Here is a 24,811-nt window from a genome sequence, read left to right as displayed (position 1 = left end):
AATCAGTGCCCATGTTTTACCCAATGGGATGTACAGCAGCCTGTGGCAGCATGAATGAATGAACAAAAAGGAAGGGAAAAAGGGGGGGCAGCAAGCTATCCACTAATAGACGGTCAAATGCATCAAATGACCTGTAAGATCTTTTACCAAATAAGGTATTGTTGCTGTAACTGTAAAGCATACAGGAAAAAGGGGAGAAGGATAGTACCCAGTTATGGAGGTAAAAGGAGGTTACTATTAGCAACAAAGATTAGATCAAACTGGAATTATTCAAACATTAAATTTATTCCATTTACAAATATTTAATTAATGTATTAAAAAGTTAATACTAGAATTAGTGCAGTTTTCTTAAAAACTAAAATTAATCCAACAAGGCAATGAATTAAATGACCAAAAAGCAGTTTAACAAACAGGACAGACATATAACAATACTAAACACTGAACACAGTCCGGACGCATTACACTAGCCACAAGCCAGTCAATATTCAAATCATTCAAATACAACTTGATAGTGGGGGGTTAAGTAAACCCCCTGGTTCACTAATTATTAATGACTGGCAATGGGCTAGTCCAGTTAGAAATTAAGGTGGGATGTGGGGAAGGGATGGCAGACTTATGGGGACTATCAGCAAAGGCCAATCATGCAGAAACCCAATGGATTCTTGGTATATTGAAGATAGAATACTAGAATGCTAAGATCTGAAAAAACTGATGTATTCCACACTGAAAAAAGATTGAAAGCAAGCAGTCCTTAATGTGCACATATGTTGTATAAAAAGGATCCAGTAATTTGTGGTGCTGTAATTTCAATCAATAATTTCATTCCATCATGTTTCAAACAAGGCTATTATCATATCCAAATTTGGATTAGCATTCAGTGCTCACGTCCCAAGACTTTTGGTGAGGTTTAAACAGTCACTGACATTGTAGATGTCACACTGCCAGGAATGCTGTATATGCAAGACATGAGTAGGGCAAAAGACGGCTAATTTGTGAATACAGCCATCAGGCGGTATCATGTAGTGCACTTCATGCCAAAATCATCCATACATTACCATCCTGTTGATAGGAAGCTTCAGATCGTTGGTCTCCGTCAATTACAGTAACGACTAGTTTGCATAACTGTGCACTTCAGTCACCAGGACGTGAATAGTAAACAAATATTCATAAGCCTATGCTTCCACAACGGTGTTTGTCTTGGCCAGCACTCGCGTCTATGCCCTGCTATTGCTGCTGCGGCCGTAGCTTATGGATGCCGACATCCCATCATTCCACTCACAACACACCCACTCATCTCGGACGCAACTTGGACTGACAGCCATACTCCCCTTTATCATGATGTTAGCGTATGGTACTGCCCAAGAATTTTTTTTTATTTAAAAGGGACCATTGTCTCATTCGAAGAAATACATTTACATTGGCAATTTTTCAAAATTAATCATACTGAAAAGTACATTCCTTAAGTAGATGGGGGAAAATATGACCAGGAATAAAATCAATACCCTTTATCTCTTTAATATAGGAAGTGTATTTGTGGTGCTGACCTTGTAATTCTGAGAGTGGGGGTGGGGGGGTAATAAGGAAAGAGGAAAGGGGGGGGGGGGGAGAAAAATAGGATTTTTAAAACAGCTTACCTGTAAAATTCTTTTCTTTGAGTACATCATAGGACACAGAGCCTCAAGTAATTACTTGGTGGGTTATGGGCCTACCTTCAGGTGTTGACACTGGTATAACCAATACAGGAAGTTGACTCCCCTATATAACCCCCTCCTCCTTCCAGGAGTCCTCAGTTTTTGTAGCCAAGCAATATACTCTCACCTAGGGTTGTCCCGATACCACTTTTTTAGGACCGAGTACAAGTACCGATACTTTTTTTCAAGTACTCGCCGATACCGATTACCGATACTTTTTTTTTAATGTCACGTGACAGTGTTTTTTTTTTCATTTTTTTTTTTTTTTTAACAGTGCTTGCTTTTTTTGGGGGGGGGGGGGGGGGGGGGGTGAACGTTGTATGTGTGTGTTATTTTTTTTTTTTTTACAATTTTTATTTTTTACAATAATATTTCTTTTATTCTTTATTGTTTTTTTTTTTTTTTTTAATCAGCCCTTTTGGGGGGCTTTGGTGAGATATCAGGGGTCTTAACAGACCTCTGATATCTCCCCCTTGAGACAGAGAAAGAGACAGAGGATAGAGATTCCCCAGTCCCTTTCTCTGCAGCGTCAGCTGCACTGACAATGAATGGAGAGAAGACCGCAGCTTCTCTCCATTCATAAACTGACACATCGTAATCACAGAAGATTACAATGTTTCAGTTATGTGAATGGACAGAGTCAGCTGACTCTATCCATACACAAAGGAAGGAGGGGGAGGACGGAGGAACTGAAGGGGAGAACGGAGGGGACAGATAAGAGCAGAACGAGGGGACAGCGGAGAGGGACAGATAAGGACAGATAAGAGCAGAACGGAGGGGACAGCTGAGAGGGACAGAGGAAAGGAGGGGGCACGGAGGAGGATGCAGTGACAGTCAGCTGTGAGCGATCACCGCTGTCTGTCACTAAAGCTGGTGAAAGCCGCTGGGGGAGAATCTTGTAACTCCCCCACGCGCCGATCACAGCTGACAGTCAAGGTATCGGGGGAGGCATCGGGAGCATTTGCCCGAGTACAAGTACTTGGGCAAATGCTCGGTATCGGTGCCGATACCGATACTAGTATCGGTATCGGGACAACCCTACTCTCACCCCATAAAACAGAGGGGCGGGAGCTCTGTGTCCTATGATGTACTCCAAGAAAAGGATTTTACAGGTAAGCCGTTTTAAAAATACTATTTTCTTTATCGTACATCAAAGGACACAGGGCCTCAAGTAATTACTTGGTGGGATGTCCCATAGCAATGCTACTTGAGGGGAGGGAGACACAACCCATAGGGCACCCCCAGACCTTGAGGTATTATACTGCTGCTTGCAGCACACTGCGCCCGAAGGCGATATCCCCATTCCATTTTACATCTACTTGATAAAATTTTGTAAATGTATGCACTGAAGACCAAGTCGCGGCCTTGCAGATCTGAGACATGGAGGCCTGGTGACGCACTGCCTAAGAAGCACCAACCGCTCTGGTAGAGTGCGCCTCAACTTGAAAAGGGGGAATCTTTCCCTTTAAATCATAAATTTGAATTATAATTTGCCGAATCCACTTAGCCACAGTGGATTTTGACACTGCCTGTCCTTTTTTAGGACCCTCTGGCAGAATAAATAAGACCTCAGTCTTACGAATCTGAGCAGTTTTCTTTAACTAGATCATCACTGCTCTCACCACATCAAGACAATGTAGTGACTTTTCTACCTTGGAACATGGTTTTGGAAAAAACTATGGCAGGACAATATCTTCAGATGAAAGCCTGAAACCACTTTTGGCAAAAAGCCTGGACGAGGGCATAACACCACTCTGTCCTCATGAATAATCAAATAAGGCTCTTTACAGGAAAGAGCAGCCAATTCTGAAACCCTCCTTGCTGAGGATATAGCAACCAAAAATATCAGCTTCCTAGTCAGAAGGACTAAGGGAACATGCTGTAATGGTTCGAATGGCGGTTTTTGTAACACTGACAAAACTAAATTCAAGTCCCAAGGGCTTAAGGGTGATTTAACTGGCGGATTAATCCACATCACTACTTGCATGAAACCCCGGACTAATGAATGCGTAGCAAGTGGTCTTTGAAATAAAATTGATAAGGCTGAGACTTGGCCCGTAGCCTCCCTGGCGGTTTTCCCGAGTGTGGCTCGGGGTTAAATTTCAGTCCCATTAGCGGTAACCCCGAGCCACACTCGGGATCGCATTGCAGGATCCTGGGGCAGCGTTACTTACCTTGTCCCCGGGATCCTGCGATGTCCCCCGCAGTGTCCGAGGGCTCCGTCCTCCTCCGAAGCCTCTCCGTGCCAGGCTCCGTTCCCTGCGAGCGGCGCGACGCACGGGGGCGGAGCCTGGCGGCAAATTCAAAAAAATGTCAAAATCATAACACATACAGTACTGTAATCTTACAGATTAAAGTACTGTATGTAATGATTTCACATCCCTTTTGTCCCCAGTGCTCTGGCCCATGCCCTGCATGCAGTTTTACATGATATACACTGTTCTTTCTGCCTGGAAACTGGAGATTGTCCATAGCAACCAAAAAGTGTCCCTTTACGTCAAAAGTGGCTTTAGACCAGCTAGAAAACAGCGATAGTAAATTAGAACACTTGCAGAATTGAGCGATAGTGAATTGTGGGGAAATTTATTTTATTACTATTTTTTTTAATTTTTTTTAATTATTTATTTTTATTTATTATATTATAATTTATGTTTTTGTGTTTCAAACTTTATCATACCCGGGATATTTACTAGACTCTGGTTTGGACAGATTTAAGTGTGTTATTGTTAAGATTTACAGACCTACAATATAAAACGCCAAATTTCCATGCAAAATAATTGTACCGCTTTCAGCACCTAAAATCCGAAATAATCATACCGCCAGGGAGGTTAATAGTACTCAGGACCAACTTCATCTCTACGCCTACTTATAGAAAGGCAAGAATTCTGCCTCTAATATATCTCCGAGGGTGCCAACCCTTGGATTCACACCAGGAAACATAAGCTTTCCAGACGCTACAATATATAGCTCTAGAAGCTGGCTTCCTAGCATTAAAGTAGAAATAACTGCCCTGGAAAGCCCACGCTACAATATATAGCTCTAGAAGCTGGCTTCCTAGCATTAAAGTAGAAATAACTGCCCTGGAAAGCCCACGCTACAATATATAGCTCTAGAAGCTGGCTTCCTAGCATTAAAGTAGAAATAACTGCCCTGGAAAGCCCACGTCTTTTCAGAATGTGGGTCTCAATAGCCAGGCCATTAAATTTAGCATTCGTAAAGTAGGATGGAATAACGGCCCCTGTGAGAGCAGGTCTGGTCTTAGTGGAAGGGACCACAGATCCTCCACTGCCATCTTTACGACCTCTGCATACCATGACCTTCTGGGCCATGCTGGTGCTGCCAGAATTACCGGTTTTCTTTCCAGCTTGATCCTGCAAAGAAGTTTAGGCAGCAACTGAATAGGGGGAAATGCATAGATCAGTAAAAGCTGATCCCACAGTATCACCAACGCATCTGTTCTGCATGCGAATGGATCCTTTGCTGTGGACACAAAGTTGACTAACTTTATGTTGCACTGGATGCTAGAAGATCTACATCCGGAGTCCCCCATCCTTGACAAACAGCCCAAAACATGTCGGGGTGAATAGACCATTCCCCCTGGGAATAATCTGCTTGCGGCACATGTAGTGCGCGTGCCAATTCTCGATTCCCGGAATGAAGACTGCTGATGGGCACGGAATATTTCTTTCTGCCCAAGTTAGAATATGGTTCACTTCTCTCTGCACCGAGAGATTCTTGGTGCCCCTTTTGGTGATTGATATAGGCCACAGCCGTGGCATTGACTGATTGGATCCTGTTGGGACAATCCCTTAACCTGGAAGTCCAGGCTTTTAGAGCCAGACGCACTGCCCGAATCTCTAGGCTGTTGCTGGGCAAGGCTCTTTCGGTACTTGAACACTGTCCTTGGACAGTTGTCTTCTGTCATTACCACATACCAGATAAGTGGTCTGAAGGATTTACCCTTTAGGACATTCTTTAGTAACCACCCATTGAGGCTTTGGGGCAGCCTTGGGGACAGCCACATTGGCAAGTCCAAAGCTTGGATCGTTTTGTTCCAAGCAAATAGAATACTGTTTTGCAACATTCTCGAATGGAACTGCTTCGAATGAAGCCACCATCCCTTCTGACAACCTCATGCAAAGGCGAATGGAGGGACCTCCTTTTGACCTGACCATCCGCACCAACTCTTTTATGGAGTTGTGTTTTTTTTGTTTTTCTCTTTCTGGGCAAGAAGACCCTTTTTCTGGGCTGTATCTATGATCAGACCCAAATAGTGCAGCCCTTTTTTAGCGATTTTAATGGAGACTTTACTAGGTTGAGAATGCAACCCAGACCTTTCCAGGTAACTGGTTGTAATGCGTACACCTTACTCCGAACAGCGATTGGTCTATTAGCAATAGATCGTCTAGGTATGCCAAGACTGTTTAAGCCCTGTGCCCTTGACCTGGCTACAGGTGGGGCTAGCACCTTTGTGAACACTCGAGGTGCTGTAGCTAGCCCGAAGGGCAAGGCTATAAACTGATATGCTGCTGTTCTACTTCGAACCGCAGGATAGAAACTACTGACTTGATCGACTCCATAGAAGGAGCGGATCTTCAGGAACTGATTTAGATTCTTTTAGATCTAGAATGGATCTGTTGAATTTCTGCGTGGCTCTGTACATGTAACGCATGAAAAAGGCAGTGAAGGTTCAAGGAACCTAAGAAAAAAAACAGAACTATCAGCTGACTCTACTAGAGGTAGCTTGAAAGAGGCACAAATCATCTCTTCAAGAGGTTTGTACCAGCAATTTCTCAGATTGCGAGGTTGAAAAAAAGTTCAACTCTAGTTGTCTCCTCTGCAGAGGAGTACTCGGTTTGCCTTTCTTCCCGATTGCCTGAGGGTAATCCTTCATCCTCTACCCACTGTTCCCTTAATAAGGGATCTCAAGTGGGGGATCTAACATGCTTCCCTAATTTTCCTTCTAGGCCCTGCAGGGCGGAGGAAAAACGCATCTTCATGTATACAGGGGCTGAATATTTTCTCCTCTTAGGCTCAGTTTCCACTAGTGCAACCCCAAAGTTGCGCGATTTTACCGTGATCTTTTGCCGCCAAGAATACGTTGGGGTGCAATTTTGATGCGACAGGAAACAATGCCTGTGTATTCTACAGGTTTATGGACCTCAAGTCGCATCAAAGTGGTACCAAAGTAGTGTAGGGACTACCTTGAAGTCGCACAGATCTGAACAGTATTTCTTGGAAATCATGTCCTAGAGTCTGACGGTGGAGGACGTCACCGTTGCCTAGAGGCAGCTGCCCCTGCGCAGGGGAAGGAATCCGTTTAAGTGACTTGTCCAGGGTCACAAGGAGCCAACGTGAGGACGAGGTCCCACGTCTTTCAGGAAGCCTCCTATGGCTAGGCTGGTCGTCAGAGTAGTTAACCTGTGAGGAGTGGCTCCTTCACTAGTGAACGCCGATATGTGGATCTGAACCCATGTCTGTCAGGAAGTCTCCCATGGCTGCACTGGCCGTCAGAGTACTTAACCTATGAGCTGTTGTGGCTTCACTTTAAATAAAAGGACATTTATACCTTCTAAATGGACAAAAGAGCTTTACTGCTAGAAATCATTTCGATGTATTTCACCAAACCTTCCCCAATGAAAAGGGAAACTAGTCAGACACCCTTTTTTGCAAGATGTTTCGGCTGACCAACCCTTTTAACCACAGGGTCCTAAGCATGTGTTTTAGCACAAGCGCAAGGCGAGACGCCTGGTGGATAGGGTCTTTTATGGCATCTATGGCGAAACATAGCGCCATTGGTAGGAGGATTTTAACAAAAAAATTCCAACTCCTTATCTGTTAGATGCTTAAGCAATTATGCATCTTTATTGATGCTGGAAATCGCAGCGTCTACTGCTGGTACATTCCAACCTTTGTGAATTTTTCCTCCATGATAGAAAACTGAGAAACTCTTTGGAGGGAAAAAATGCTTATCCAGATGATCCCATTCAGCATAAATAAGCACTGTAAAAGGTTTTTTTTTTTTTTTTTTTTTAAAAACAAAAAAAACAAAAAACAAAGAAGGGACCTGGACATTCAGCTTATTCTGTTAGGAGTAGTATAAAAAGTGGAATGAACCATCTCTGTAAGAGTTTGTACCATCAATCTGTCAGATTGTGAGGTTGCATAAGGTTCATCAACTGTTTCCTCCGCAGAGGAAAATTTGGCTTGTTTTTCCTCGTGATTACCTGAGGATAACACCTCATCCTGTGCCCACTGTTCCCTTGGAAAAATGGGTTTGAGGTGGGGGAGGGGGATCTAGCATGCTTCCTATCCTCTTGGATGGAGAACGCGATTAAACCCGCTAAACTTCCTTCTAAGCCCAACAGGGCAGAGGAGAACGCATCTTCAGTCACATACACAGGGGCTGAAGTGTGAGAAGCAGCTGCACCACTAATTGCTTCCAATGATTCACCCTGGCTTGCCATGTCAGGTATCTCCGGAGAGGATGAGTGTGGAGGCATGACTGGAGTTCCCAGTGCCTGGGGGTGGAATCCTTGGTACCTTTGTGGTACACTGGAAATCAAATGTGCTAAGCACAACAGCAGAGGCACTTTAACAAATTATGGTATTTGCTGAACAATAGTTTTAGCAAAAGAAAACACTGTCACCATAAGGATCAGCCTTTGATGCCGAGTACCATAATATTTCCTGTGCTGGAAATGCCTTTTTACACACCTTTACATGCCCAGCGCTCCTGTGTCTCTTGGTGTGACAGACTTCTGTCTTCAGCATATGAACTGAGAGCGTCTGTGTTAAACCTTAGGCGAGAACCTGATTACACATGAGTGTCAGCTGTTACCGCACCTCTCCAGGAGGAGAGGGGAGGGGGAGGGGAATATTTATCAGTGTTTGTTAAGCTCCTAGTTTTAAAGGAAGCCTTTATACAAAAAAAAAAATGCAAATGGCTGGTTTTGTATGTTCATAAACTACTGCTGTAACCCCTTTAGATCCCTCAGAGGAGGAACACCATCTGTTCAATTAAGAACTCCCCTCTGGCTGCAGGGACCACACCCACTGCTATAGCCAGACACAGAGCTGCTGAAAAAGCATCGTACTAGATAAGTGTAATATACTCCCTCTAGAGGAGACATTTTAAGGCATACATTTATTTTTACAGTTTCTAGGCTTCTCCCCTTACCTTATCCTCGCTGCAGGATACTGCTGATTTAACAGACAGATCCAACTTTCACCCATCACGGCGGGCAGCGTAGTTAAACCTTCAAAGACTGGGGCCCTTTTAATAGGGGTTCCGCTCCTTTGGACCTTTATAGCACCCCTCAGGAACAACTTTAGGCAATATGAAAAACCAAAAAGAGTCCTGGTTCCTAGGGTCCAGCTCTCAAAGAGAAGCTTACAGGCAAAACCTCGTTCTTCAATGGGAGGCCCAGGTACCATCCTATGGCCTCAGTGGCAAAGATGGATCTGGTTGCGGAGGTTTTTTTAAATCCAGCATGGATCCCTCCCTGGAGCTCCTCAGAGCACATCTTCACTCGTGACCAACACCTAAGACACTGGCGAAAAAACTGAGGACTCCTGGAAGGAGGAGGGGTTATATAGGGGAGTCAACTTCCTGTATTGGTTATACCAGTGTCAACACCTGAAGGCAGGCCCATAATCCACCAAGTACTTACTTGAGGCTCTGTGTCCTATGATGTACGATAAAGAAAAGGGAAGAGTGAAAGGGGGAGGGGGAAGGGGGAAAGAAAAGTTAGACAAAATTACAAATCTAATAGGACAGACATACATACATACATACATCAATATCATTTGACAGTTAAGGATGTCGAGGTTGACCGGTAAGTAATGGCTGACTAGTCGTTTGGAATACATACAGCCACTATGTTTATTTCCTTAAAGATAAAATGAGATAAAGGGGATCCCTAGGTCTCAAGAAAGACCTGTAGATTTAATTCCGTATTCAGGCCCATAGGAACGAGGGACTTTAAATCGATACACCCACCACTTCTCTTTTTGTAGAAGTATGCGATCGAAGTCGCCTTGTCCAGTGGGTAATTTTAAGGCATAAATTCCCTTCACGCTCACACCCTGAGAGCTCCCCCCATGGCAGAGTGCAAAGTGTTTTGCCAATGGTTTCTCTGGGATTTTCCCTCTCTCTTTAATTTCCCGCAGGTGCTCATCGATTCGTATCTTTAATTGTCTTTTTGTTTTTCCCACGTAGATTTTGGGACAGGGGCAAGTTATCATATAAATAACTCGTGAGGTAGAACAGTTAATTAGATTCGGATTTCATATGTTTCTTTAGCAAGTGCATCCATAAAAAAGGTAGAGGTTCTGTGCACTAATGGACAGATTTGACATTTATTGCAGGGAAACATGCCTACAGTGCGTGGGTAATCTGCTAGCCACATAGGATCTTGTTCTTTAGTGAATTCGGACTGAATCGGCATGTCTCCCAAGCTTTTGGCTCGCCGTGCCACCAACTTGGGGGAGGTTCCCACGATTTTTGCTAATCCTGGGGAATTGGACAAAATCCCCCAACGTTTCTCCAAAATGGACAGTGCGACCCGAACGCTGTTATAATCTGAATTGGGTCACTATTCTTTGGAGGGGATATGCCCAGCAATTCAGATGGTTCTATTCTTAGCAGGCTTTCACGGTCTATACTCGCTGCTTTCTTCTTCGCTCTTCTGATTTGTCTATGCGTGTAGTCAGGTTTGCGGAACCTCGCATTGAGGTCAAGGCCTTCACATCTATAGTCACATGCCTTGGTACAATTCCTCTTAATACGCAAGGATTGCCCCACTGGTATTCCATTTTTTAACCAATGGGGATGATAACTTTTAGCACACAAAAGAGTGTTCACTGCTGTCTTTTCGGAATGTACAAGTGTTAAGTTGACCATTTTCCAAGGTTATCTGTAGATCAAGGAAGGGCAACCTGGTTCGATCAAATGTATATGTCAACCGTATATTACGTTGGTTCATATTGAGTTCTTTCATGAACTCATGTAGGTTGTCCAGAGCATGAGGACAGCATCGATGTACCGTAACCACGTATGTACGTGGTCACGGTACAGCGAAGAGCAAACGTCCTCCTCCTCCCATAGACCCAGATGGAGGCACACGTAGGCCGGTGCCCACGCAGCCCCCATAGAGGTGCCACGTATCTGCTGATAGTAAGTTTTTAAGAATTGGAAAAAATTGTTGAGTAGTGTAAACTCAAGCAACTATCAAAAATGTATTTTGTGGCCCTGATTCTGGGTACGTGGAGTTTAAGAAAGTCTCAACAGCTTGTATACCATACGTGTGGGGTATTGAAGTGTAAAGTGACTCAACGAGTGTCCTGTACATATGGTTTTTAGGCTCCCAAAGAAACAATTGGCAAAGCACTAGCCACACCTTCTCAAGCTGTTCTAATTCATCAAGTTCAGAGATTTTGGCCAAGACATGTCGAGTGTCCTGTACATATGATTTTAAGCTCTTGACCATATCTTTCAAGAGGGAGTCCAAGTACCTACCAACTTTCTCAAGAGGACCCTGGCAGGTCGAAACTATCGGACTGCCGGGTGGATTTTGTACGTTTTTGTGTATCTTGGGAATTATATAAAAAGGTAGGCACATTGAACTTCCTAACATTAAGATATTGGAATTCACGAATAGTTAGCAATCCCTCCTCCTTGACATCTAGCAATTTTCGGTTTAATTTCTGTACTACACTAGGAAAAGGATTGCGGTCCAGTCATTAAGGTGTTTTGCCTCTTTTTCATAGTGTTGATTCAACAAGACAACGTTTCTGCCCTGATCGCTCTTTTTGATAATAATGATCTTAAGAGAAGGAAAAATATCGTTATCAAAAAGAGCGATAAGGGCGGAAACGTTGTCTTGTTGAATCAGCACTATGAAAAAGAGGCAAAACGCCTTCTTAATGATCAGACTACTTACAGCAAATTGGACCACAATCCTTTTCCTAGTGTAGTACAGGAATTAAACCGAAAATTGCTAGATGTCAAGGAGGAGGGACCCCCTTTATCTCCTTATATCTTTAAGGAAATAAACATAGTGGCTGTATGTATTCCAAATGACTACTCGGCCATTACTTACTGGTCAACCTCGACATCCTTAACTTTCAAATGCCATTGATATATTTATGCATGTCCGTCCTATTAGATTTGTAATTTGTCGATAACTTTTTTTTCTCCCACCCCCCTTCCCATTTTTGGCCCCTGCCCCCCCCACACTCTCAGAATTACGAGGTCCACACAAAAGCACCGCAAATACATGTCCTATATTAACTAAACTGTATTTTTTTTTTCTTGGTCATATTTCCCCTATCTACTTAAGGAATGTACTTGTGATTAAATTTTGAAACATTGCCAATGTAAATTTATTTCTTCGAATGAGACAATGGTCCCTTTTAAATAAAAATTCTTGGGCGGTACCATACGCTAACATCATGATAAAAGGGAGTATGGCTGTCAGTCCAAGTTACGTCCAAGATGAGGCTACGCCATTAGACCCAGCGAAACATGTTGATGTCAACAACGCTACCTCGTCCCATGACGCTGAGTGGGTGTGTTAGTGGAATGATGGGATATTGGCGTCCGTAAGCTACGGCCGCAGCAGCGATCGCAGGACATAGACGGGACTGCTGGCCGAGACAAACACTGTTGTGTAACCATAGGCTGATGAATATTTGCTTACTATTAACGTCCTGGTGACTGAAGTGCACAGTGATGCAAACTAGTCGTTCCTGTAATTGACGGAGACCAACGATCTGAAGCTTCCTATCAACAGGATGGTAATGTATGGATGATTTCCGCATGAAGTGCACTACATGATACCGCCTGATGCCTGTATTCACAAATTAGCGGTCTTTTGCCCTACTCATGTCTTGCATATGCAGCATTCCTGGCAGTGTGACATCTACAATGTCAGTGACTGTTTAAACCTCACCAAAAGTCTTGGGACACGAGCACTGAATGCTAATCCAAACTTAGATATAATAGCCTTGTTTGAAACATGATGGAATGAAATTGATTGAAATTACAGCACCACAAATTACTGGATCCTTTTTATACAATATATGTGTAAATTAAGGACTGCTTGCTTTCAATCTTCTTCAGTGTAGAATACATCAAAGTTTTTTTTTCGGATATATGGACCCTTAGCATTCTAGTATTCTATCTTCAATATATCAAGAATCTATGGGGTTTTTGCATGATTGGCCTTTGGTAATAGCCCCCCAAAAGTCTGCCATCCCTTCCCCACATCCCACCTTAATTTCTAACTGGACTAGCCCATTGCCAGTCATTAGTGAACCAGGGGGTTTACCTAAACCCCACGCTATCAAGTTGTATTTGAATGATTTGAATATTGACTGGCTTGTGGCTAGTGCAATGCGTCCGGACTGTGTTCAGTATTGTTATAGGTCTGTCCTGTTTGTTGAAATGCTTTTTGGTAATTCATTGCCTCATTGGATTAATTTAGTTTTTAATACTGCACTAATTCTAGTATTAACTTTTTGATACATTAATATTTGTAAATGGAATTTAATAATTTAATAGTTCCAGTTTGATCTAATCTCTGTTGTTAATAGTAACCTCTTTTAGCCTGTGGCAGTAGTCTAAGGGTCAACTCAGAAGCTGAACTCGTCCAGGGGCTGTGCGCCCACATGGATGTCACGCTGGCAGCAGCAGCTGTGTCCATGCAGCCACTGCATCCCAACTGACAGCTATGAGACAAAACGCCTGTACATCCCTGAGCTGATACATTATGGTCACTGCAGTGTGCCCATTCCCTAAGTTTTCCCTCTTATTTTGGTACGTCAGAACAAAACATTAACAATAGCAAAACTACTTTGATGACAGTCATCTTAAATGTTTTACTTACCAGATGCAGCATTGTTATTTTTTCCTACCGTCTCTACGTGCAGATCAGCAAAATGTTTGATGCAAAATCTATTATCAATCTGATATAACAGCGCTGGGCAAAGGTAAGCAAACTGATCTGGTGAAATTGGAGAGTGTGTATTCAGCCCATAATAATTAAGGAGCTGGGTGGCATTCAAACACTGAAAAGAAAAGCAACATTTTAAGATTAAATTAGAAGAAAAAAAAAAAAAAACTTAAAGTGTATGCTACCTCAAAAGTAAAATCCATACAGGTTTTCAATTATTCATACAGCTTAGTACAAGTTACCTGTAACTTTTTATTGTGCATGTTGCTGCAAGATGCCTGATAATCCTGACAGTTCTCCTGTGTTCCTGCTTCTAACTGACTACACAAAGTGCAGATGATGATCTGTCCTTTCGTGGACAGTGTGCACCCCTGGCATATCTACTAGGAGATGCAGGATTCTGTTCCCATGCACAGCATACCTGTATCCCCTGTAGTCTGTGTATTGCCATGTCCACTCCCAGCTCTACTGTGTGATCGATAGCAGAATCTTGCATTCAAACTATAGAGTACAAGGAAAAAAGTACTTTCCTGCTGTGTTTGACCAGTCAGACATCCCCCAGATGGGTTCAGGTCAGCAGAGAAGCAGCAGTAAGCTGGGCAAAGTTTGTTACCTGTGTGAGTGTGGCTGCAGGATCTGAAGAGATAGAAGCCATATTACAGTAGACAGGGGAGGGCTGCAAGTTGCCCAGGCTGTCAGCTGGAGTGAGTTCAAGTTCTGATACTATGTGAGGTTGAGGACAGAGGCAGGACTTTGGGAGAGGAGCTGGTTAGCAGGTGATTGTAGAAGGGGAGAGATGCAGACTGCCTAGCACACCAATATAAGCCAGGAATAGAGATAAGCGTGCAGTGCACACAGACAGGGAATGTCCTATAAGCCTTGCACCTGCAGACCCCCAAAATCCCCGGGTCAGTAGTGAGGGGAAGAGGTCCTTGTCCTCATCAACATGGGGGAAGGTGCTTCATGTTGGGGGCATATGGCCACATTGCTTTGGTCTCTGGGGGGTTCACTCATCCTTCCCTCTTCCAGGCTGCATACACAAAGGTCTGGTATTTTTTTGTTTTCGGACCTCGGGCCATTTTATATTTTTGCCATGGGATCCTCTTAAAATCCATAGCAGTCCCAAAGGGCCTGGTAAAGATTGTGAGGGGACCCCACACTTTTTTTTAGGTTTACATGCTGCTGTCAACCAGTAATCCCTCGGTGACTACAGAGAGGAGTCACTGGTTGTTAGGAATTAACACCCACCGGTGTCCTAACAACCACAAAATGCGGGCAAAAAAAAACCACGTACATGTGTTTCTGGTGCATTTCTACTAAAGTCTATGGGGCCAAAACCGTGCGGCAAATGCATTAAAGTAGCACAGGACCCTTTTCTAAAAATGTGCAGTACTGCATTGATGTGAACAGGCACCATAAGAAAATATTGGGATTTTCATTGTTATGCCATTTTGTGCAGCACATGTCACATCAAAAGTCGCACTAGAGTAAACAAGGCCCAAGTCCCCATAAACAACTTGGAATAGATATTGATACCTGAATGCCTCTGTCCACATTTTATTCTGCCCAATATCTTCAATTGTAGCCACACATGCAGAAGCCTTGTGAACAGAGACTACAAGTGCATGAAAGAATGAATGACACCACAGCTTCCATGTACAAGTGACCTAGTGGGTCAGAAGTATAGTGAAACCTATACTATCCAGCATGAATGAAATTGTAAATATAGTAAAGGGGCAACGATCCTAAAAGTGGCACACACTTCATGTAAGTAAACACAGATTGAGAAAAAAAGTCTGCCTGGCGTTTTGCTTTAACTTGCCTACTGGGACAATTTTGACATTTTTCACTTTAATTAGAACCCCCAAACATTTTCTGAAAGCAGAGACGCTTGGAAAAAAAAAAAAAAAAAAAAAAAAAAAAAGGAGAGTGTGGTACAATATTTGTGCAACTGTTTGTCAAATGCAAATTTTCAGGAAGAAAAACCAAAACATCACAACAACCCCACAACTTAAATGATTTGTAGTGCACAAAAACACAATATAACAACCTTTTTGGAAAAAATTATAAAGATGTTGAACGAGGGAAATAGAATTAAACGCAAGCTATGGTACTAGAACTCTTGCGCTCACTCAGACATTCACAGAGATACCTCACATCTGAAATACATCATAGTTATATGCGTGCGAGACCTATGTGCGTGTTTGCAGTTGCGTTGCGAGCACAGGGAGACTGAAGCAATTTAAATTTAGAATTTAATACTCCTTTCACACTGAAGGCGCTTTTCAGGCAATTTAGCGCTAAAAATAGCGCCTGTAAAGCGCCTCTCAAGCCTCCCCAGTGTGAAAGCCTGAGTGCTTTCACACTAGGGCGGTACGCTTGCGGGGACGGGTAAAAAAAGTCCTGCAAGCAGCATTTTTGGGGCGGTTTAACCCCCACCTCGGGTCTTTCAAAGCTAAAGGGGCTCCTCAGACTCTGTGTAAGATGTCATCTCATGTGGCAGATGAATATTCATTCACCATGAAAGGACATGAAAACAGATCTGTTGGATCTCAAATGATAGAGATCTGTTTTCATTTCCTTTCATGGTGAATGAATACACATCTGCCACATGAGATGACATCTTACGCAGAGAGTCTGAGGAGCCCCCTTTAGCTTTGAAAGACCCGAGGCTGGGGTTAAGAGCCACAGGCCTGCATGATCTCCTCAAACAAGAGATCTAAGGAGCTGGTAAGCAGCAGTATTTTCGTGGGTGGAGGCACTTGTTATTGCACCCCATCACATCCCCCAGAGTGTTGAAATTGCATGTCATCGCTGACAGGAAGATTGCATAGCCACCGTCTAGAAAACTATTTATCTAGTGGGCTTTTTTCAACTAGCCTATCTGAATTGACTTGATTCCGTTGTGTGTGCAACCTGCTATGTACCTTATTTTCACAATTTTTTGCACTTATCACTGGCGACAATATAAATGCTGATGTGATATCATATTGCATGAACTTTTTATACTTTTTCAATTGTATGATTTAAATTTTGCAATATTTTTTCTTATGATCACAAATTATTTCAAAGCGCAGCTTTCCTTTTTATGATATTTGTAGTGTGCGTGTCTCACATTGTTAGTTGCAGCTTTTTTTTTTACTTTAAGGTTTAATCCTATATACACACACGATTACTTTTGGGATAGCGCAGTAAAATATTTTTTTGGTTGATAAACAATTCCCCTCTGCAGCTAAAAGGTGGAACAGTTTGTGGTTAAAAAAAAAAAACAAAAAAAAACAAAAAACAACACTATCCAACTTCTTGGTTTCACCGTCCCCCAAACCTCATGTATGAACAAGCCCTTGGTTCACAGGCATGCTGTATGTAGGGCAGCCTATTCATGTCAATGGGCTGCTCTACCCACAGAAAATGCAGGGAAAGAAGTCCCCAAACCTCCCTCTTTGAAATTGCACTACAACAAAAACGCACCGTATTTGCCAATGCGTGGAGGTACTAAGAGTTAATAGCACCCCTGTGTGTCTGCATGTTAGGAACACGTCTCGAGAATGAGAACGCTTGACTGGAGATGCTAATAGATGCTCAAGATCAAACATGCTAGCTTAAAGTGGTTGTAAACCAGAGTTTTTTTTTTTTGTTTAATGTCATAATGTAGAGTATAAGATTTCCTATCATTTTCCAGTCTTGCCACAAAGAGTTAACCCAGGTCTGAGCAATCCTCTTTTATTGTTCAGTGAGATAAAACTTGACAAACAGAGAAAAACTTTGTCAAATCCTCCCCCTTGCTGTGAGTGACAGGTGATTTACATATCTCGTGCACTAGCCTAAGACACAGGCATTATTTTTTAATTCCCTCCCACTCCTTTCTTCAGCAGCTCTGCAAGGATTGGCTGTTCCACACTTCAGCATGATTTGGCATGCTGAAGTCATGTGGTTACTTTCCTGTCTTTTCACTGGATGTTAGAGATCATAGCAGAAGTTCGGTGTAAGAAATACACAGGAGAAAATGCATATTGACAAGGGGAGTGTAGTGGTGGGCGGGGAGTCTGACATCACGATTCCACCCACCGAGCTCCAGACAACAGACCCACCCACAGAATCTGCAGTTTTTGGGTTCTCATAACAGACAGAGGGGAGACATTTGACAGGTAAAGCTACATGCAGGAGGCATGTATATCCCTATAGATAACCCCTATGGCAGTAGTTTAGAAAGGATGACATTGGGTTTACATCCACTTTAATGAAACTATAAGGGCACTTTCACACTGGTTTGCTTCAAAACTGCTAGTAAAACGCCTATGCGTTAATGGATCGCTTTTGGTGTGATTTCTAAAAGGACATGTGACTCTGCACCAAAAATGCTTAGTTTTTTAGAGTTTTTAGCTCCCCAAACATGCTCCAAACAGGATTTTTTTCACCTCAATAAAAGCGCACCAACCCAGTGTGAAAACATTGTTTTTAAAGGGAAGCATATTTGAGCTTTTCAGGCTTTTTTTTTTACTACACATAAAAGCACTCAACGTGAAAGGGCCCTAAGGAGTTAAAGTGGAAGGCCACCCTAACACTTAACTTCTCCCCTGCAATCATTAATGTGAGCCAAGTTCAGCCTTATGTCTCAAAATGAAAAAATCCCAGTTTTTCCTACCTTTAATTTGGCAGAATCCAGTGTCATCGCATGACTTCGAATCTACTTCCTTCTGAGACTAAAAAAACAGCCAGTGGGTGTGGTTACTGAAAGCTATTGACATCACTTCCTAAGAGGTACACTGTTCATGTGCAGCCAGTGGGCGTATACAGGATGGGAGGAGCTGATCATAGGTACCTGCCCAGTGTTCTCATATTGTACATCCTATTTCAATGAAAAAACAAAAAGCCTCACCCATGCAGGATGGGGGGGGGGGGTGACAACTGTCAGAGTAGCTGGAAGTGCTCTGGGGTTTCAGCTCACACTCTGCAACAATTACAGTACAGGCAACCACACTAAGGCTCTGTTTCCACTAGTGCAATTTGTCATGCGACTTTGGATTTGGACACAAAGTCGCCTAACACGTCACAGCCCATCGATTTCAATAGCACCCGTTCCCATCTATGCAACTTTGAAAAGGTACCTGCAATGCTTTGATGCGACTTTGATCCAGAGAGTGTAAAGTTGGATCAAAGCTGCACTCTAAATCCATAGTGGAAATGTGACTTGTCATACGACGCATGACAAATCACAACTTATCGATTTTAATGGTACCCGTTCCCATCTATGCAACTTTGAAAGAGGTACCTGCAATGCTTTGATGCGACTTTGATCCAGAGAGTGTAAAGTTAGATCAAAGCTGCGCTCAACGTTGCATCAAAGTCACACACCAAAGTCGCCCAAGCGCTGAACGCCGCTTAATTTGGTACACATAATTACTAGCATATTTCTGCTTCCAGTAGAAAGGCATCTACAAAACAGCCAGTGTGCATGTAACCTAACATACAACATGCTCCAAAAAGGTGAACTTTGCCTTTAATAAGCTGGTTTTAATTGCTTTGAAGAATGCACATACCTGAAGAGACTTATGACACTGTTAGGGGTGTGTATCTGTATTGTATGGTCAGTACCCATCTACTAGATAGGTCATTGCAAATCCGCTAGAGAATGCATCCTGTGGCTGCACCCTCATTTTCTGTAACTGTAGTAGCAGAAGGCTGAGAGAACAAGGCAGTCCGTCAATCTGATAGCATGCACAGTGGTACCAGTATGTGGAATTTGTCATAGCAAACCTTACTGCCAAGACAGGGATAATAGGTGTGTACGCAGGCAGTGGGAAAGGTGACTATGTAGTGAAAAAGTACCTCAGAGATGGGATTTTTAAGGCAAATTTTGAAATACGAAGATGTATATATTCCACAAAAAAAAAAAAAAAAAAAGTTTCATTACAAAAAACATCAACATGATAAAAAGATTCCCAATTAGGGTAATACAGTAGAAAAAAAAACAACACATGTATAATGTTGCATAGCGATCTAAAAAGTGGTAGCACCCCACTACACATGGTTAAACCATCCATACAAATTACATATGATGGTGAGAAGTGGGAATGTCCAATGCGTTTCGAAATGTGTATAAATTCATATCTTCTTCAGGGACTGGATTTTTGGGTGCCTTCAAAAGGATTCCTTCCAGCGGTCTCTTTATGTGGTGAAAAGCTATTTTTCAGATCCCGATATAGAGGTTGAGGGAATGCTCTCTCCAATAATATAGCGGCTAAGTTTTGACATCCTATAATTGTTAAAACGTTCATATGGTATTTTTGGATTCTATATTGCATTTGTACTCTATACTTTCAGAAGTGGTATTAGTCCCTGAAGATTTGAATTTATACATATTTTGAAATGCGTTGGACATTTCCAGTACTTACCATCATTTGGAATTTGTATGGATGGTTTAACCACGTGTAGTGGGGTGCTACCACTTTTTAGATGATCACTATGCAATAGTACGCTACATGTGCATGTGTTTTTTTTCTACTGTAATACCCCAATTGGGAATCTTGTCTTTTTTTTGTAATAAAATTTTTTGAATGTATACACGTTTTTGTATTTCAAAATTGCCTTAAAAATCCCATCTGAGGTACTTACTTTTTCAAATATATCAGAGCTCCCACACTGGCATTAGAATGCTCCAGACTGTATGCAAGATTTGCATCTGCCTGTGTGCCCAGCCAGATTTGTGGGCGTCGCCCTCTTGTGGTGACTGGAAGAAAGAGACTGAGTGGGCGTTTTTAGCAATCCTAGTAGTACTGCCTGCTTTAGCTAACATGTAACTGCTGGTGAGAGATGAGTGTCGTCTGTGGAGCTTGTGTGCCAGTCTGTTAATAGAGTGTACTGACATGAGGTCAGGGGCAAGGTTCCACACAAGCCTGTAATTTGTGGGAGATGGCAGTGCAGATTTTAGTGTGTGCGTCTGTTTATTAGGCACAACCTAGTGTCCGAATTGGGGGACTTTTGGGGTTCTCAGTAATTGGCATCTTTCCAAGGATGAGTGACAGACAGCAATACCCAACATATGCTGCCCCCCCTTGTCCCTTTACCTACGATCCATGTCAAAAACACAACCAGAGAGAGACTGTCACCATTTCACCATTCAACCACAGAAAGGAAGCTCCTTGCATAGGGAACTCTTATACTTTCTGGTCTAAGGGAAGCCCTACTAAAATACTTTATTATCAGCTAACTGTACGCTACTGTGGATAGTCTGTATGATCCTTACATTTGTGGTTTCCGCCACCCCCCCCTTTAAGGCCAGATTCACACCTATGCATTTTTAGTGCTTTTTGCAGATTTGTACTACAGTCCCTTTAACATTTTTTTTTTAAATTGAAGTGTATCCCACTCCCCCCCCCCCCCCCCCCCCCAAAAGATATGCGTTTGAAAGACTGCTGCGCAAATACAGTGCGACATAAAATATTTCAACGATCATCATTTTATTTTCTAGGATATAGATATATATATATAGCCAGCGTGAAACGTCTGACGTCAGCAAAAAATGTGATTGGTCAGTAAGTATGGTTCTTCTTCCTAGAGGTCTCGGGGACAGCACACCACCACAAGCGTGACTGCAGCACTGACGAAATGTGAGCTGCTATATAATTTTTTTCTCTTTTTAAAAATCAGTAAATGCTTTTTAATCTTTCAAGCAATCTCTCTTCATCAATCTCTCTATCCTAAAATAAAAATATTATATATCGCGAGAATCGTGATCTTTTTATTCCAAAAAAATAAATAAATAATTGTGACTCATTTTGGCCAGAATGGTGCAGATATGAGAGAATATATATACACACACACATATATATATAAATATATTCATAGTCAAATAGTAATTCTCTCTCTCTATCTCTATACATACATCTATCTATACCTATATAAATAAATAAAAGGGCTTAGGGGTTTATTTACTAAAGCTGGAGTGTGCAAAATCAGGCTCACTTCTGCATAGAAACCAGTCAGCTTCCATTGCCAAAGCTTAGTTAAACAAGCTGAGGTTAGAAGCCACTTGGCTATCATGCACAGCCGCACCAGCCTTAGTAAATCGACCCCTTACCCTAAGTGGTTAAACTGCCCTCATTTGCAGACCGAAGTTCATCCCTTTGATCTCAGCGCTGAGCAAGGTTGTGATAAACTTTGCTGGTGTTCTGTCAGAATAGGCGACCCGTCAGATTAGGCAACATAAGTGACGTTCTTGTCAGCTGAATACTTACTGTGCAAGCGTAACAGGCTTGCTAATATGACAGAACACCTGCAGTCATAAGGTGCCAGAGGACATCTTACTACACCCAGCTACGTCTTGAATTTCATAGTCATTTAACGGATAAAGTGAGAGAGTCTATAAAACAATATAGTATATTGCGATCTGTCATGCTGTTTTCAGATTACATTTTCAAAGCCTAAAAGGTTTAGCGCTTACCAGTGTGGGGTGTACCAAGATGGCCTCCGCCACCTTCCTACTGCTGGCGTCCAGTGTTCGAGGGTTTTTTTGGGAAAAAAAAAAAAAAAACACTTTTTTTAAATTAAAAAAATAAAAATAAAAAAAAAGTAAAGTTAGCCCAATTTTTTTTATATATTGTGAAAGATAGATGTTACACCAAGTAAACTCATACCCAACAGGTCAGTCTTCAAAATTGTGCCCGCTCGTGGAATGGCGACAAACTTTTACCCTTAATCTCCACAGGCGAGGTTTAAAAATATCTACAGGTTACCAGTTCTGAGTTAGAGAAGGTCTAGGGCTAGAATCATTGCTCTCGCTCGAACGATTGCAGTGATACCTCACATGTGTGGTTTGAACACAGTTTTCATATGCGGGCGCTACTCGCGTACGCGTTCGCTTCTGCACGCGAACTTTAAGAGCTATGGGCGGAAGTGATGTTTGATGTTGCTTCCACCCTCCAATGCCATGAAGCCGAGCAGGGGTCATCTTTCCCTCAGTCGGCAGCCAGGCATCCACGGGAGAGGACGCGATTGTCTCCGCCGCTACCAGCAGGGAAGACTGGAGCGGGGTGGGAGGAAGTGTGGAATCAGCCGGAGACCACTTTTATTTTAAAGAGAAAACGCACGCCGTTCCTGAAAATACCAGGGTTATGGCAGCTAGCTGCTGCCATAACCCCGGTATTTAGCATCAAAGTTCCAACGTACAGGTAGGGTGATTTGCATGAAGTGGTTAAGGATTATGCAGCTCTAGTTCGATGCTACAAGCTTGGCACACCTATTTTTGGTCAGTTTCTCCCATTCTTCTTTGCAGGAGCTCTCAAGCACCATCAGGTTGGATGGGGAGCGTCGGTGCACAGCCATTTTCAGATCTCTCCAGAAATGTTCAATCGGGTTTAAGTCTGGGCCACTCAAGGACATTCAGAGTTGTCCCGTTGCCACTCTTGGCTGCGTGCTTTGGGTCTTTGTCCTGTTGGAAGATGAACCTTCGCCCCAGTCTGAGGTCCAGAGTGCTCTGGAGCAGGTTATCAAAGAGGTTTCTGTACATTGCTGCATTCATCTTTCCCTCAATCCTGACTAGTCTCTCCTAGTTCCTGCCACTGAAAAACAAACCCACAGCATGATGCTGCCACCATGCTTCACTGTAGGGACGGTATTGGCCAGGTGATGAGCGATGCCTGGTTTCCTCCAGACATGTCGCTTGTCATTCAGGCCAAAGAGTTCAAATCTTTGTTTCATCAGACTAGAGGATTTTGTTTCTCATGGTTCGAGTATCCTTCAGGTGCCTTTTGGCAAACTCCAGGTGGGCTGTCATGTGCCTTTTACTGAGGCGTTGCTTCCGTCTGGCCACTTTACCATACAGGCCTGATTGGAGGAGTGCTGCGGAGATGGTTGTTCTTCTGGAAGGTTCTCCTCTCTCCACAGAGAAAAGCTGGAACTCTGTCAGAGTGACCATCAGGTTCTTGGTCACCTCCCTGACTAAGGCCCTTCTCCCACCGATCGCTCAGTTTGGTGAGCTGCCCGCTCTAGGAAGAGTCCTGGTGGTAGCAAACTTCTTCCATTCATGGATGATAGAGGCCATTGTGCTCGTTGGGACCTTCAATGCAGCAGACATTTTTCTGTACCCTTCCCCAGATCTGTGCTTCGAAATAATACTGTATCGAAGGTCTACAGACAATTCCTTGGACTTCATGGCTTGGTTTGTGCTCTGACATGCACTGTGGGACCTTAAATAAAAACAGGTGTGCCTTTCCAAATTATGTCCAATCAACTGAATTTACCACAGGTGGACTCCAATCAAGTTGTAGAAACATCTCAAGGATGATCAGTGAAAACAGGATGCACCGGAGCTCAATTTTGAGTGTCATGACAAATTCTGTAATTACTTATGTACGTGTGATTTTTTCGCTTTTTCTTTTTAATAAATTTGCAAAGATTTCAATCCAATTTTACGTTGTCATTACGGGGTATTGGTTGTAGAATTTTGAGGAAATTGTTAACACTTTCCGGATGCACTGTAGCGATGGAGTTCCTTCAGGTAGCCTCTATATAAGCAAGTCTTCCTACTCAGCCCATCTGTGAAGAGGCTCCCACCTCTACCAAAATACCAGGACAATTTGGAACATGCAAAAGCAAAATCCGCATGAAGGTAAACTAACTACCTAACTCATGACATGGGACACATAAAACAAAACAAAACAAAAAAAAAAAAAAACAAAAACACACAACACAACAAAGTTTTCAGTGGAATGGTTGGATATTGCTGCTGTTGCTTTCTAGCAAATGTCTTATTTCAGCACCTTGTCCTGAAAAAGGAATGTATATGTATGCTACAGAAGGAGTTCAGTTAAAGATTAGGTGATGGAATGAAAGGTTGGGTAACGAGTAATAGGTGTTAGGGTCTAGTTAAAGTGTGTAAGGTTAAAGTAAGTGTTAAGACATGCTTTACAGTTAGCGATTGTTTAAGCACACACTTTTAAAATGTGTTTTTGGTGCAGATTTCGTAAATCAAATTGATGAAAATGATACCAGCCTTGTTTGACTATTACATTCAGTCACTGACTGGGGACAAGCAGGCAAGTCCAAGCTTTTTCTCTGCATTCATTTACTGGGGTCAGCGATTCAAAAGTATTGAAGTCACCGGATTAGCTTTTAACAAGCAATTACAGGAGATAAGCAATGACAGCCTCCAAATTTTCATAG

The 24,811-nt window shown here is 42.6% G+C and overlaps 1 protein-coding gene across 1 annotated transcript in view; it reads right to left on the bottom strand.

Annotated features, from left to right (window-relative positions):
- The window catches only part of SLC39A10 (solute carrier family 39 member 10), a 134,083-nt gene that overhangs the window by 53,826 nt on the left and 55,446 nt on the right, over positions 1–24,811 (bottom strand). Inside the window, exon 4 of the mRNA XM_073633102.1 lies at positions 13,583–13,763. Coding sequence (XP_073489203.1) covers positions 13,583–13,763 — 181 coding nt within the window. The remainder of the gene's footprint in view (positions 1–13,582; positions 13,764–24,811) is intronic.

Source organism: Aquarana catesbeiana, linkage group LG06 (assembly GCF_042186555.1).
Source record: "Aquarana catesbeiana isolate 2022-GZ linkage group LG06, ASM4218655v1, whole genome shotgun sequence".
Classification (NCBI taxonomy): domain Eukaryota; kingdom Metazoa; phylum Chordata; class Amphibia; order Anura; family Ranidae; genus Aquarana; species Aquarana catesbeiana.
This window is presented reverse-complemented; position numbering and strand designations above follow the sequence as displayed.